This window comes from Gobius niger, assembly GCF_951799975.1.
Source record: "Gobius niger genome assembly, chromosome: 4".
Taxonomy (NCBI): domain Eukaryota; kingdom Metazoa; phylum Chordata; class Actinopteri; order Gobiiformes; family Gobiidae; genus Gobius; species Gobius niger.
In genome coordinates this window covers 24,474,271-24,489,182 of record NC_136855.1, presented here as the reverse complement: position 1 = coordinate 24,489,182, position 14,912 = coordinate 24,474,271, and the positions used below count along the sequence as shown (strand labels likewise).

Genomic DNA, 14,912 nt, shown 5'->3' with positions numbered 1-14,912 from the left:
TTGGATGCTGGAAACAAATATTTAACTTTTAGTGATGGTGTCTGTATGAAAGACAAAACAGATCCAAGCTCTGATTATGCACAAATCAAAACATCTAACTTTACTGTCCATGACAGTAGCTTTTCAGAAACATCTTGCAAATTGATTGAAAGTATTAGAAGCTGTAGCGAAACACCACAAATGTCAACAATGTGCCAGAACATAGAAAATAATGATGCTTTAAAACCAGACATTTGGCAAGAAAGAAAGGAGAGTGAAACCAAATCATATTTATCTGATTCCAGTAAAACACAAGAGAAGGAAAAGATTCCAGATGAGAAGACACATGGCCTTTGTTTACAAGAATGTGTTAAAGCTGAAGAAATAAATCCTATATCAGAAGTTCAGAGTCGTAACTCTTGCTGCAGTTCAACATCTGTCATCCGCCACAGCAGCAGAGTAACTGGAAAGCATAAAGGACTTGCATCAACAAAACTCTGTCATGACACAGATGCCATTGTTGAAGATACAGAAACCCTAAATCAGCATTCTGAAAACCAGGACTTGGAAGAATCAGCATTACCTGATCATCCGTACAGTCTCCATAGTTTTAATCTGATAAGGAACAATGAACTAATGGACAATAAACATCCTTTTGAGAAAGAGTCAAATGAGAAAGAAAAGTATCGCCCTGACCCCAAATCAAGAAAATTCTCCCAAATACATGAGACGATGCCAAGAGTGACTACAATAAATACAGCAATTTATTCAAAAGATGAAAAAGAAGTGGCTCCACTTGCTGAGCAAACATCAGCAACCATGTTTCTAGATAAAAGGATATGTGTCAAGAGGAAACTTCTAGAGGAACAGAGCGACAAATGCAACAAATCAGCAAAAACTGATTTGGTTTATTCAGCAGAAACTGGAGCCAACAAGGGTTCACTCTGTAACCGTGAACAAGACACAACGTGTAAAGATAAAAATACATTGGACACCGCACTGTACAGGAGTCTGTCCGTGCCATCAGAGGGGAACACATTCCAGTTCCATTGCTCTGGTTCTCTGCCCTCATACAGTGGGCATCTTTTGTACCACTGTGAGTCCCAGATTGATGGATCTTCTAGCCACATGCCTTTTGCTATCTGCGATTTCAGTCCCACTTTCTCAGACAGACCCAGTCAAGACGATGATGTGTCTTTATTTTCAAATCTAAGAAATGAAAATGCAACACTAAGTGAAGGGCAAGTTGTTTTGTTGGATATTAGTTCTAAATCTTCTGAGATGATGGTGTCATACAAACAGACCTCTGAAGTGGAAGCTCATAATCTAGATAAAGTGAAAGCAAGTAATGAGAGTCAAAACAGTGACGGTGATGACCAAGAGGTTAATGATGGGCCTAGAGCATTGTGTCATGAGGGAACAAAAATGACTACCTCTATGACAAGCTGTACCTCTGTTTGTGGTCAAGACTGTGTACATAACACGGTGTCGACTTCAGTGTCTGATCCCATACCTTTATCAGGCATGCAAACAGACAAATCAGGTCACCCGTCGTCACCTGTGCAACATGCCTTCCAGTGCTCTCTGTGTGAGCGCTCTTTCAGCCAGCGAGGATCTTTGAACAGACACATGAGGAGCCACCTCGGAGTGCGGCCGTTCCCCTGTCCACACTGTCCCATGACATTTTCACGCCAGTACCGCGTTATAGAACACATGCGCGTTCACCAGCGCTCTGTCCTTGGGATGGACTTTCCAAAGCCACCTGCTTCTTCATTTTAAAAGTTCTTATGTAAAGCCACACTACACACTTGTATACTATGATTATACACACTATACTGCTGTTTTCAGTTTGATTGTGGACACAATTAAAGGGATCATCATGATCATCTGCTGAAATTGGCCTCATCCTGAATCAAACATACTACAATGTTTGATATTGAGTTAAATGATGTCCCATTTTAATTTGTGTTATAGTATCAATATTACCTTCTTGTTTCACATATACAATTTTCGGCTTCTACTTGGTTTGCAATCTCACTCTCAGAAGATTTTCTGATTTAAAGCATGTCTTTTTGGATGTTTTTGGTCTTTTTAAACGCAAAGGTAATTCTTATGACAGCTTTTATCTATTAGTTATGGTCAATTAGTTCGTTATTTACAGATTAACTTTCACTTTTCTACTATTTGAGGCAATCACCCGTACTCCTTAGACAAAACAACTGCATATACAGTATGTATATAAAAAAAAAGCTCTGGCCCATTTATCAATTTAGTCCTTTTCAAACTTGTCCAAATCCTTACCGAGCTGAGTTTCTTTACTTCAGACCCTCAACTTCAAGGAAAAAAATCCACAACACTTGCTGCCTGTATTATACCACACATTATCTAAGTGCCACCTGTGTTATTCTCTTTATCTGTCTTAAATGACCCTAAAATTATAATGAAAACAATTTATTGACAACAACTTTTGAGAAACCTTTATTATACAATGTAATAAATATGTATGTATAATGGATATTGAATTTTTGGTAAAAATAAATGATACGTGTGTATTTTTATAATTATTCAAAGTGTCAGAAAAGAGTTTCCCGTTTTCAAATACACGGTGGAATGACTATAAAAGGGAAAAATATAAAATGTACATATTTCATTTATGGTATGCATGTTCTCACTGTTCTCACTCTCCTTGTCCACTTGTCATCATTACGATGGCCTACAGAATAAAGAAAATCAATAGTCAAGTGTAAACTAACTTTATAATTTGGCAGCACTATAAAGCACAGTGATGATGAGGACATTGTCATAGCATTGTCTTAAAGTGTCACATGGTAATATTTAAAGTAATTTTAATGTAGCAGGTCACATGTAATTGTTTCATGGTAATATATGACTAATCAGAACCCAGTACTTTATGTTACTTCCATCCTTTACCACTAGTTTGCTGTAAAGTTGATATACTACATGTGTTATCTTTACCTGACTGTTGGTAGAACGCAGGGCAATCCCGGCCAGAGTTGACATGACGATTAAAATGATTCCTGCCGTTAAAAACTTCAAGACAAAAATGACTTCCAAACTCCTGCCCATGTTCTGAAAGTACCAGAAACACAAAGTTACTTTCTGGTAAAGTGACAAAGATAGTTAGTGAGAAATGCGACTTGCCTCAAATTGTAAATACGCATAGTACTCTGAATCGGTGACATTTTCCTCCATGTATTCATAGTGTCTCATATAGTGCCCATGTGCAAGGTCAGGTAGAATATGCAGAAGTGTCCACAAAGTCCCGAGCAAAGTGACAATACTTAAGGCTAAGGATATGGTAACCTTTGACAGGGAAAGAAAAAAGCAGCAGAACGCCACAAAGTTAAAACATTGATCTTAATTTGTCCCAATGTGTTGACATGTATTGCTTTTCTGGGAGAACATAGTAGTTTAACCTCTTACCACCCGCCTAACCAGAGTGCATTTTCCCCCAGTTCGGCTTTACCCAAATCTAAAAGCTCCTTGACTAGAGAGCTGACAGCCTACAGGCCAGTGTAATATGCCTCATTTGAAAGCAACGACTTACGAAAGTGACCTAAACTTTTTTGTTACGTTGTTGCCACATGTATGTCACATTTTTGAAGCGTTTTTGTTGTGTTTTTATCTCTTGTTTGTGTCTTTTTTGTTTGTTTTTGACTTTTGTGTGTGTGTGTGTTATCGTTGCTTTTCTGGCACACTTTCATCTCTATGTTGACGCTTTTTTTTAATGCCAAACTGGAGAAAAAGTGTGCTCGTTCCGGTGGGAGTTAAGAGAGATTAAAGTCAATATTAACAGGTGAGATATGCATTTTACATATCAAAGTAATTTAACTTTACTGTCAACATTTTAAGTTACAAACAGTGAATGAAGATGCTTACCGTCTTCTTGGTTGGGTTGTGCTCTGTTAAAATATACAAAATCCCACATATAATGTACTAACAAACAAAAAACACAAAGTCAAGGTATGATCTTTTTGGCAGCTCATTATTCAGTGCTATCTTTAAGCTACAAACCAGTGTTCCTTGAAAAAATCCAGGTGGGATGACGGTCCATACGTAGTGTGTGTCTCTGTCTTCAACAATCACAGCTGTAACCGTGAAAAAAGTCGTGCCCAAAATAAGCACTATGACCTGTAAAAAAAAAAGTGATAAAAAAAAAGTGAAAAGCCGTTTCATATCATTTTATTCTCATATACTGTATATGTGTTTGTATTTTTGTTCTGATAAGCATGATCGTTTACCCCAACTATTTTGGGTTGTCCTTTGATGAAGCGGTGCAATGGTTTGGTTCCTCCGGCGGTGGTGGTTTGTACAGATCCATTGTTGTCATACAGTTCTGCAGACATCTTCACGGACAAACAACAAAAGTTACATCGATTGCCTATGTACATGGCTCATGTGCACCAGTAGCCTATATCTAACATACGACTAAAGTTTCTACAATCTGTTTTTTTTTTTGCATAGTAGTTCAAGTAACAAGGAGTGTGTGATGTAAACTTGAGAATAGGCTTCTTTGTGTCTCTGTCCCTCATCGCAGATAATTACGGAAGATACACACTAGCGTTGTAAAAGATGCCTCCAATGCATACGAGTTACACAACATGAAGTTTAGCCTCCAGGATGCTAAATATGGTGGACAGTCGGTGTGCAAGACCAAAGCAAAATCCTGAAGTTCATACGGTTAAAACAAAAGACTGCCTGCAGTCTTTTCTGAACACCAGTCATGAACACGTCGCATGAAAGTCCAGGATAAAAGGACTCCTACCGTGTTTATCTCTGCGCTGCTCCAGAGCAAGTCGTTTCAGCTCAGATTCACGATGTTCACGACGTGCGTAACGGTGGGTGATGGTCGAGAACCACTGGCGGGCGGACCATATTATTGCAGCCTCTGAAACTTTTGGGCATCGCTGAGGACCCCTGAACGCCCTCCCCTACTAATGTTAAAACAACGATGAACAAGTGAAGCTTTATAACCCTGTGTTTTCTGTTTTTGTTTTTGTTGTTTAGTTCAATATATGTAAATGTTTAAGGCCAATACAAAATCTGTTGTTAAAAAAAGTTTGCTATGGAATATCACGTTTTTTCAGACTGCTCACTCTTTGCTCATTTGGAATCCAATTTTGAGAATGGTGGCCTTGTCCTTAATCAAATGTTAATCAAAGCCACAATGAAAATATAAAGATTATACTATTCTAATTTGCACAAACGACTTGGTCAGCAGGATCCACACTGGGACACACTGATAAGTGAAACCAACAGTTCCTGTATTGGGAAAGAGATCTGTTACATCACAACAGAAAAATGCACTCTTCACAGCAGCATATAGCTGGAATCACTTCACTTTATTAGAAATATGTTGTTTTTTACACATATGGGATGTCTTTACAAAATCAACACTTGTCAACATAGAGACAGACAAGACACCGGTCCAAGCCATTACTGCATCTTTCATTGAAAGAATTAAAAGGAACCATTAAGTTAACCATCTAAAAGATGGTTAATGTTAGTTTGTGAAACTGTGCATTGAAATAATTTGGATTCCTATTGCTTTGTTCTGGTGTTAGCTTTGCTTTGCAGCCACATATGGAGATCTGTGCCATGCATAATGTCACATCAGAAAAATAATCATGATAATAAGATACAGATTTTCCTCCTCATACAGGAGCTATAAGAGAGTGACATATCTAAAGCAATAAATTCTTCATGTAGCAAAGATCCATATACATGTACAGTATATGGATGCACCAACTACAGTACATGTGTATTAATAGGACAAATTGAAGTTTAACATTCATTATGATAAATATGTTTTCCTTTTCTTTTTTCAAGACGACACATATCTAACCTAACATAACAAAACCACATGGGTCACACAGCAAAACACAATATCTCTGTTGTCATCACACATTTGTGTAAGTACGAATAATGGCACCTTTTTAGTTGAAACATTCATGCATCAGTGTTTGTTGTTTGTAAGCCTCAATACTTTTTATAACACCATAATGAAACTATTGTAGCCACAGAGTGGTAACTGCCACTTGTTCAGAACATAGAAAATGCATTTTAACTAGTGCATAATACACATTTATATATAGCTGTCCGAGATGTACCAAAAGTATTGCTCACAGTGAGTAAAAGTGGTTTTCCCTGTTGGAACAATAGTCACACTAGAAACAAACCCAGTTAAATTATCACAACGGCAGTGGTTAATAAGCGATCAATATAAAATATAAAATCTGATCATTTATGAAAATCTGCATTCAGTAGTTAGTGGACAGAAAATAAGTTATTCTCTTAAAAACATCTATAAAAGACTGAATACATGAGAACACTGTCCTGCCTTAGTTTGAACTTGCATTGATCGGCATTACTTTGAAACGAGACTGATAATATATCATCTACATTCGAAACACCTGTACAAGTGGAATCTACGTTTTACACAAAGGAGAACGACGTAATGTATGTTTGCATTGATCTGCATAAAACAGAAATAAAACCACTCTGGCCAAACATATTGTAAGTGCTTAAACCACATCTTTCACAGTAGAAAGGTCAAGAGCGTAGACCTGAAGTACAGTTTGCGACACGGTGTGAAATATTTTGTGTTTGATCTAGCTATTAGTTAATAATCATTTGATCAGTTACTAGCTCTAGTACTGTCATTTCTGTATATTCTCTGATTCCGCTGCCCACTGTTTGTATTATACTCAAAGAAGATTAATGCCATGGACTATAGTTGATTTGATTGATTTGTCTAAATGCAAATATCATGAAAGTAATTCAGAAAACTCATGTAAAATCCACATTCACATCTGTTCCTGAAAATACATTGTGCATTGTTCCTTGTTTTTTTAACTTGTCTCAATGGTCTGTAGCTCGTCTTCAGCTTCCTCTGCATTCATGCCGTCAGTATCCTTACTCCAGTAGTTGCTCTGGCTGAATTTATCTGAAACTTCTGACCCAGCCTCTTGGACGAGCAAGGGGAAGACATTGTCCACCATTTCCGTCAGGTGGCCAAAGCTGCACGAGGAAATAATTTAATTTAAGAGTGCAGACCATAAAAGTACTCATCATGCATCCATAAACTGATCTAAGGTTGACGTAAACAGAGAATATCTTACGAGGAAATGTTGGTTTTGGTATGTTCCTGTGTCAGCTCTCCTTTGGGGTTAACAGTGAAGATCCTGTTGAGTGGAACGCCCACCTCTTTGTAGGAGTACACATCCTGGCATAAGATGTAGACCATTAAACATTATTGTTTGTGCATGTTGAATTTATTTATTTGTTATTCATTTGGCCATACCGTTGCTCTGTTACCAAAAGCTGCATAAAACGGTTCTGTGTTTGGGTAAAAAAGGTTCTTGATATCTGTAAGACACTCAATCTTGAACTTTTCTGGTTTCTTCTCAATCACCTCTCTGTTGAAAAACAAAACGTTTGTTTTTGCTGATGCTGCGTAGATTTGAATGATTACTTGATACATTACCTGTGCAGTGCAGAGAACAGACTGCTGGGACTGAGCAGAACTGGACCCATAGGCAACATAGTTCCTCTCTCGTTAACCCAGTTCAGATAACCTCTAGTCATGTCAGCCATGCCAATAGCCCTCGCTGAGCAGTACATGAACTTATAACCATTCCTGCAAAACAACATCGATATTTAAAAACTTTATAATGCGAAAGCAGGATTCTTATGCATTACATCAGTTGTACTCACTGGCTGACTTTGTGGTAAAGTCGTGCTATGCCCTGGTGAGTCCAGTCTTTGCCCAGTGTAGGAAGAATGTGCCCCAATGTGTCTGACCTTCAAAACAGTCCCAATTGAAACAAAACAGAAACATTAAACAATGATTCTTAATGACAATAGTTCAAGCCACATCTTGGGTAGTTTCAACTGTACCTTGTAATAGTCCCATCTATATCAGAGATGACAATCTTGTCATCCCAGTTCCAAAGGTAGATGGTGCCATTACAACGACAGGTCCCTTGGTATTGTGTGGTAACACTGAACACCACATCATTAGGTCCTTCCTTCAGCTGCAGACTTGTCTGTAAAAACACAGAGAAATATGGCTAAACATGGTTAAACTTCCCAACATTTGTAATGGAGGGTCTTAATGTGGCAGTAATATGCATGTTCACCATTTATTTTAAAACAAAGGTTTATAAATTACCAGTTGTTCTGACGTGAGCCTAAGAGTCTTTTTGTAGCAGACGCTGGCAGATGTGTCCAAAGGTTCCGGTAATGATCCTGACACAAAAGTATGTGATCTAGGATCCTCATCGCTGGAAGAATCCCTGAAAATTAAAACCATAAATTCTAACATCATTGAGACACAAACTCTGTTTTGCAAATGTGATCTAACCTTTCAATGGGGGACATGACAAGTGATGACCCTCCACTGTCTGCAGCATCTGCCGCAGACTCCTGAAAAAGAGAACATTTGATTGATTCACAATTTGTTTCATGTAGAAAGAAATCAGCTGTCCATAGATGATCTGCTGCTACATACTGATTTGGAGTCAGAGTTTCGGCTTCTCCATGAGAACCACCACCTTCCGCCTTTCTTTGGCATCTTTTCCTTCATGATATTCTCCACTGAAGCCTAAAAAAACATATACAACTCAAAACTGACTGAAAATGATGAACAAATCTCACAAACCACAAGAAAATCACAAATGAAAAAAATGCAATGCATGCAATAATAATGCCAAGACGCATTACAGGCATTATTTAAAATTCAAAATAAATGTAACAACACACAAACAATTTGAAATAACTGTATGAAAAACAGAGGTAAAAGGAGGAGAATTTCCCCTACATGCTCAGTAGTGCTGGAGGCAAAAAGACCAGGAAAGCAGTATGAGAATAGGCCGAAAACAGAGAACGCGTAACTTAAACACCAACACTTCATTCACACACGTGAGATGGATGATGAGGTAAATAAAAATGGGGGAAAAAAGGGTTAAGAAAAACAAACACAAAAACACAGTATTAAAGATTTTGGCTGAACATAATATTTCACTGCGGTTTCATCACTTTCTAAAAGAGCATTTTCAATTAAGGCCTTATTATATGATTAAAAACCATAGTGAAACTGTGTGTATAATATTTCAATAAAGCAAAAGGAACGTGCACAGGGACAAGTGCTGGTAGTTATATTAGCTGGACTCAACAGTGCTCAAGCATTTGTGTTCATGATACAAATGTGTGCTTAATGCTGTTAGTTTTGGTCATTGTTAAAGTTATTACCTGGGGCAGGGGTTTCTGATAAACCTGCATAGCCAACATGACAGGAGCGGCTGTGTTCCAGTTGTAGTATCTACAATGTATTTCAAAAGTGCAACAAATACAAATTCAAATATTTCTGTATTTAAATGAATTCATCTCTCTGTACTCTGCACTTACTTGTTTCCTATTTTAACAACAAGGTTGGGATCATCAATGATGGAAGGGTTTTCAGAAAAATGCTGATATGACACTGCCCTCTGCTGGAATTGCTCTGTAACAAAAACAACAAGACCAGTTTCTGTGAGTATGGGCACAGATCATTTAATGTGAGGAGAAAAAAGCTGTATATGATCCTTTCATTGTGGTTGAATCTTTAGTACCTCTTGTGATCTCCCTGTTGTCTGTGAGGCCTCCACATAAAGAGATAGCCACATGAGGCAGATCTCCGAAGTGATCGGGTAAACTGTCCAGACCACTGTCCATCCCACTGCTGCCCACCGACTCTGGTGAGTGGTTCTCACTGCGGACACACATCATCATCTCTGATTCCAGCTTCACTGAGCTGCCGCCTCCGTCACTGACAATAAAAGACATAAATAATAGAAATGAGTCATGAAGAAACGGGAAAAGACCGGAGAAGACAATTACCTTTTAGGGAAATAGAGCGCAGCAACCTCAGGCTCTAGCTCTGTAATGTCATCCAGGTAAATGCCATCTGTGCCCAAGTGTTGGCTTCTCTTATCTGAGAAAAACAAGCATTAAATGTAACATTCACATAATAATATTGTGCGTTGGTCTCGTGTTTTTTAACCTTTCTTCTTGGAGGGTGAATCAGTTCTCCTGATGGGACTCCCTCTCACTCCACCTCTGTCCAAATGGTCAGAAAAATTCCTGGGAGTCAATGAGCAAGTCTCCATCGCTGCAGGTGACAGACCCATGCTTTCTGCTGCTCTCCCTACAGCAATACCAAGACAAACGTTTAACTCAGGACAAGTATGACAAACAACAAACACTTTAATCATCACATTTGCACTGTGCAAGCCCTGCATGCTACCTTGCAGTGCTTCGTTATCCTCTCCGGTCTTGGCGATTTCCGAAGTGCCCCGTGACTCTTCCGTTTGAGGGGAGTACACTGAGAGGGAAGGGACTTCACATGGGATGATAGCTCTGAAGTGAGTGCTGTCAGACACACGGAGCGACAAGGCTGAGGGGCCATCATGGTTCTGGTTCTCCGTGAGAAAAGATGGCTATAAAAACAAACATGTATAAAAAATAAATACAGGTATTATGAAGCTTACTAATGTTACGTGATGATTATTGTAATTACTTGCGCGGCTTGTGGCAGCTCACCCCAGGTCCACAACATTTCAGGTTTGTCTTTCTTCTGGTTTGAGATCTCGGAGTCACTTTTTGGAGTGGATGACTGTGAATCATCTGGACTGCTGTTAAAATATATATGGAAACAATGCTCAATAATCAATCATAAAAATCTCTAAAAGATAAATCATAAGGATACCTAATAGAGGAGAAGTGAGAGGTCCGCTGAGGACAAGAGATAGAAAGGCCACAGGGCTGGTGGATGGACAGTGTGTCTTTGATTATATTACTAAAAGAACAGGAAGAAACAGAAAGGGATAGAGAAACTTCATCTGTATTTGAATAGTTACATTATCGAGGAGAAAGTTGTGCCATGCTAATTACCTCTCAGATCTGTCTGAGCTACTGTTCCCATTGGCAGCAGACTGCTCACAAAAGCCAGGCCTGAAATGACACACAAAGGTCAATACAGTAGAGGCTACAGTGTAGATCCATACTTGACCATCGCGACGTCACATTCACAGCCCCTGAACATCTGACCTAATGGACATAATGACATGTTAATAATGACTGCAGAATCATGTCATTTCAGAGTCAAAATAAACCGATCACACAGAGGGAAAATACCCGCTCCAATCCCAATAAATAAATAAAGGAATACACACGTTTTGACTTTTATAAGTAAAATTCCTCACCTTATTAGTAGGATAGCTTTCAAACAGCTCAAATTGAAATATTATTTGTAATTAAGGCAATTTGATTACTGAAATCAGCAGAATAAGTGCAAATTAATCAACTAAGTTTCAACCAAACACAAACTGCCTGCAGCGAGGGCAGGACAGCCCTTATTAGTTCAAAGAGATGGAGAAGAGTGTGGGAAAGAGACCAATCCCTGGATCTAATCCAAGCCATTTTTAAGCCCTGTACACACCGATACACATGCACTTACATGCACACTGAGCACATGAGTTATTCTGTGAAAACACTGATGCTGCTGAGAATGAACGGAGCAATTCATTTAATGATATACAATTATATCGGCGTTTCCCAAATAGAAGTAAGAGGTTGGGGGTATACAAGACACGTAGTTGAGAGAACTTGCAATTATTCAGACAAAGAAGGTGAAACTTAATTGTATTATAAACAGGAAAGCTAGTTAATTTTATTCAGCAGTAAAGGACAAGAGTTTGAAAGTACAACTTTAGATTGAACAGAGCACATTGTCTTTTTACTTTTAAATTGGAGTTTTAGATTACTCTTTTCTAAGTAATTGCCAGTGTCAATGAGGTAAGGGGTATTTGGAGTATAAACACACATGGTCCTGGTCTACATTATAGACTGTATTTCTTTATTACCTTGAGCAGAATGACAGCTCCATGTTGTAAATACATGTTTATCTTCGGTTAAGGTGGAGTTACCAGTTTATGAGATTGAGGCGTTATTTGTTTGAACTCATTCCAGCACAATTACCTGTACACACCACTGAACTGTTGTATACAACATTCATTATTTCCTCTTCTGCTAAATGGCGTCTGCTGATTATACTGAATTTAAGCCACAATTAAAAAATAAGTACAGTCGCAAGCAAAATCCTAGGCGTTCCTCTGAAAGGTCTGCAGGACATTTATTTTGCTCGAGGGCTAGATAAAACAGGTCAAAGGTACAGGTGCTCAGCCCTGCCTAGGGTGACCCATTGACAGTGGATTGACCAGGCTGTCATTTGCACCACAAGTCATTTTACAATTAAACAAACAAAGATTATGTCAAGATAATGAAGTAGCCATTTTATTTTTTAATTCTGTACAGCCGGTTTGTCAGAAAGGGTTTTAAAGAACATAGGTAACATCTTTGACATAATTTAAACTGAGGTTGATGGGCGGTGGTTTGAGCTCAGGCCTGTTCTTTACTTGTTGTCAATGTTTGGGACAATACATTTTTACTACTACTACTACTACAACAACACAATGCAAAATGATCACGCTTCTTCCATGATCGGTATACAAGACAGACTTGAATGTACCTGGTGCAGTCGCTCTCGATGTCCTCATCCGAACTCAAGTCGATGGTGAACATGTCCTCGTCTTCCGAAAACTCGCGCTCACTTTCATCTCTCCTGCCTCCCCCATCTGCTTGCACTTTCCTCCTCCTCTTCCTCCTCTTCTTACTCATCCCTCCATCACTCTGCCCCAGGTTCTGCACAGGCAGTGAGCTGCATAGGATGGTGTCTGCTTAACAAGAGAAAAGCAATAGGTACGGGTATTCGATGAATGTTACATATTTTTGAGGTGGCATACCGTGGCGTTGGGAAGAGTTTCTGTTGAGCTGGGCCTCCATTAATTCTTCTCCAATTGAAATGATAGGTGAGGTAGCCAGGTAGGATGGAACGATTTCCTGTTGTAGAGTACGATAATTCATAGTTCACACATAATTATAGCAGACATTTTTTCAAATATGGTCAGAATGGAATATTTGAGATGCCCTGTAGCACCAACAAGGAAATAGGAAACAAATAATCCACTAGTGCCCCAAGGAACAGTATATCAGAAATTTGATCTTGACTTCCCAGGAACATAGACCTATGATGTGTACATGGCTTAAATGCAAAACAATTCAAATTTGAGTTACTTAATCGCACAAATACATGTTCCAAGAATATTTTATGGGAATGAGTGCAGCTAAAATTTGAATTATGTGTTTTGCTATAATATTAAGAGCTATCATGGAAAGTGCCTTGTTGATTTATTTTATATCTTGGGATTACAGATGAAAACTAGCTATTTATAAATAATCTGGTGCTGTACATCTCTGCCTATATGAGATTAATGTCTTTGTACTCTGTTCTTTAAAAAAGGATTTAAGTAAAGTAAGTAAAGCTAAAGGACCAAGTCACAACTATAAATGATAATAATCGACAATAGCATTTACAGTATATATTAAAGGGGAATTTCAGGGGGGCCTCATTTCCTAGTTATCAAGAGTGTTATTGATTTCTGGAGATTTTTTTTTAACTTTTATTCATGCAGTCTGATATTTGAAGAGTTTAGTGGTGCTAGGCTAGTGCTACGCTAGTGCATGTCGATGGTAACTAGTAGCCTGCATTAAAAAGGCATATCACTTATAACACGGGACTACTGATATAAATGTCTGTGTTGACTGAATAATTATACCCATTTTGCATTTAAAAAAACGTATATTTTAGCAGCATCAGCTTCCTGGCTGTAAGCTACGCTGCGGCGGAGTGATCTGCTAGGTTACCAGATCTACAGTAGTTTGTTTACCTGCAGCCAGCATTACTACAAGTGGAATTCACAAAGGAGCTTTCTACAAATCAGATATGGCAACGTTTGGAGGACTACCCCATGATTTGGAAGAGCTTTTTAAAGCAGGCTACTAGTTACCATAGACAAGCGCTAGCCTAGCACTAGCCTAGCATCACCAAACTCTTGAAATATGCATGAATTTAAAAAATGTATATCTCCAGAAATCAGCAACACTCTGGATAACTAGGAAATGAGAAATATCCGTCTAGAGGTATTACGTTTATACTTTCAAAAGTGCAATGTGATCAATAATGAGAACTGGCTTTAACAGTGTTTGAATAGCAAAACTGCTGTAAACAATGAGTTAATATGCCCTTGTACTGTCTACTTCAGCAGACTAGTGTGATTTATGCAGTTAATATGGCTTTTTTAATCTGTTGGTTTCAGGGGTTTTGGCCTGAGATTAGCAAAGTCATTTTCGTAGAAGAGAGATGATCTCCATTCAGCATGGGCCTCATAGTGCGCGTGTCACAACTACTACCAACCAACCCAGGCCAGTTAATTTGGAGAAAGGAAGAAAACAAACATGTTATGAATGTGAATGCAGAAAGGCTTATCTGCTGTCAGCTCCACCCTAACCTACAGATTCCTAGAAGATAAATGATAGGACCCAACCGTCACAAAGCTTACCCATAAAAGAACTGCAATAAAGCATAAAGGTAGCAGTGCACCGTGTTATTATTTATACTCAGCACAAGTGTGAGAACAGTGATAGTCTGGGGTCTGTGGATCACTGTGCTGACGCTGGTTAATGTTTCATGTGTAGGCTTTATTTGGCAAGTCCAAACAGATCCACAGATTTTATGCTCCATTCTGGGGCACAGCACGGAGATCAGTGCAATAGATAAAGTCGCAAAAAAACACGACGCTTCAGGCCAAAACTTCTCAATGGTGCTGGATGTTCTTTAAAAGAGGAAAGAAATTCGAACATGGGTTGGGTTGTCGTTAATTACTTTGACATGGTTTGATTAATTCTTGGAGAAAGGCAATATGATTGTAATATTTCATAACAGTACATAACAGTAACAAGTCTGTTTCTGTACT

General features: G+C 38.6%; 2 protein-coding genes across 7 annotated transcripts in view; both read right to left on the bottom strand.

Moving 5' to 3' along the window:
- The window catches only part of LOC306962704 (phosphatidate phosphatase LPIN1-like), a 113,669-nt gene that overhangs the window by 95,433 nt on the left and 3,324 nt on the right, over positions 1-14,912 (bottom strand). The window contains exons 4-24 of one of the 6 annotated variants that reach the window (XM_079555932.1): positions 12,843-12,939; positions 12,569-12,773; positions 10,933-10,992; positions 10,748-10,837; positions 10,559-10,673; positions 10,286-10,478; positions 10,043-10,186; positions 9,880-9,973; positions 9,612-9,808; positions 9,409-9,502; positions 9,253-9,322; positions 8,822-8,908; positions 8,513-8,605; positions 8,366-8,427; positions 8,174-8,297; positions 7,900-8,048; positions 7,717-7,803; positions 7,487-7,639; positions 7,304-7,418; positions 7,122-7,225; positions 6,828-7,020 (exon numbers count right to left, since the gene is read on the bottom strand). In XM_079555932.1, coding sequence (XP_079412058.1) covers positions 6,852-7,020; positions 7,122-7,225; positions 7,304-7,418; positions 7,487-7,639; positions 7,717-7,803; positions 7,900-8,048; positions 8,174-8,297; positions 8,366-8,427; positions 8,513-8,605; positions 8,822-8,908; positions 9,253-9,322; positions 9,409-9,502; positions 9,612-9,808; positions 9,880-9,973; positions 10,043-10,186; positions 10,286-10,478; positions 10,559-10,673; positions 10,748-10,837; positions 10,933-10,992; positions 12,569-12,773; positions 12,843-12,939 — 2,502 coding nt within the window. In that variant the 3' untranslated portion in view covers positions 6,828-6,851. Of the gene's footprint in view, positions 1-5,378; positions 7,021-7,121; positions 7,226-7,303; positions 7,419-7,486; positions 7,640-7,716; positions 7,804-7,899; positions 8,049-8,173; positions 8,298-8,365; positions 8,428-8,512; positions 8,606-8,821; positions 8,909-9,252; positions 9,323-9,408; positions 9,503-9,611; positions 9,809-9,879; positions 9,974-10,042; positions 10,187-10,285; positions 10,479-10,558; positions 10,674-10,747; positions 10,838-10,932; positions 10,993-12,568; positions 12,774-12,842; positions 12,940-14,912 lie in introns of those variants that run through there. The other 5 variants (XM_079555934.1, XM_079555933.1, XM_079555931.1 and 2 more) reach the window with 5 other exon arrangements.
- On the bottom strand, positions 3,106-4,835 carry LOC306962699 (uncharacterized protein). The gene is made up of 5 exons (XM_079555925.1): positions 4,766-4,835; positions 4,242-4,346; positions 4,015-4,131; positions 3,880-3,936; positions 3,106-3,303 (listed from the first exon to the last, which is right to left on the bottom strand). Exons 2-5 carry the CDS (start codon positions 4,344-4,346, stop codon positions 3,121-3,123), a joined length of 462 nt encoding a protein of 153 aa, XP_079412051.1. The 5' UTR covers positions 4,766-4,835; the 3' UTR covers positions 3,106-3,120.

What these genes read in the sequence shown, in the direction of transcription:
- LOC306962699 (XM_079555925.1), bottom strand. Translation starts at nt 4,346, where the DNA reads ATGTCTGCAGAACTGTATGACAACAATGGATCTGTACAAACCACCACC. An exon ending in GACAACCCAAAATAGTTGGG is followed by an intron (nt 4,132 to 4,241) that starts GTAAACGATCAT and finishes TTTTTTTTACAG; the next exon opens with GTCATAGTGCTTATTTTGGG. An exon ending in ACAACCCAACCAAGAAGACG is followed by an intron (nt 3,304 to 3,879) that starts GTAAGCATCTTC and finishes TCCCTGTCAAAG; the next exon opens with GTTACCATATCCTTAGCCTT.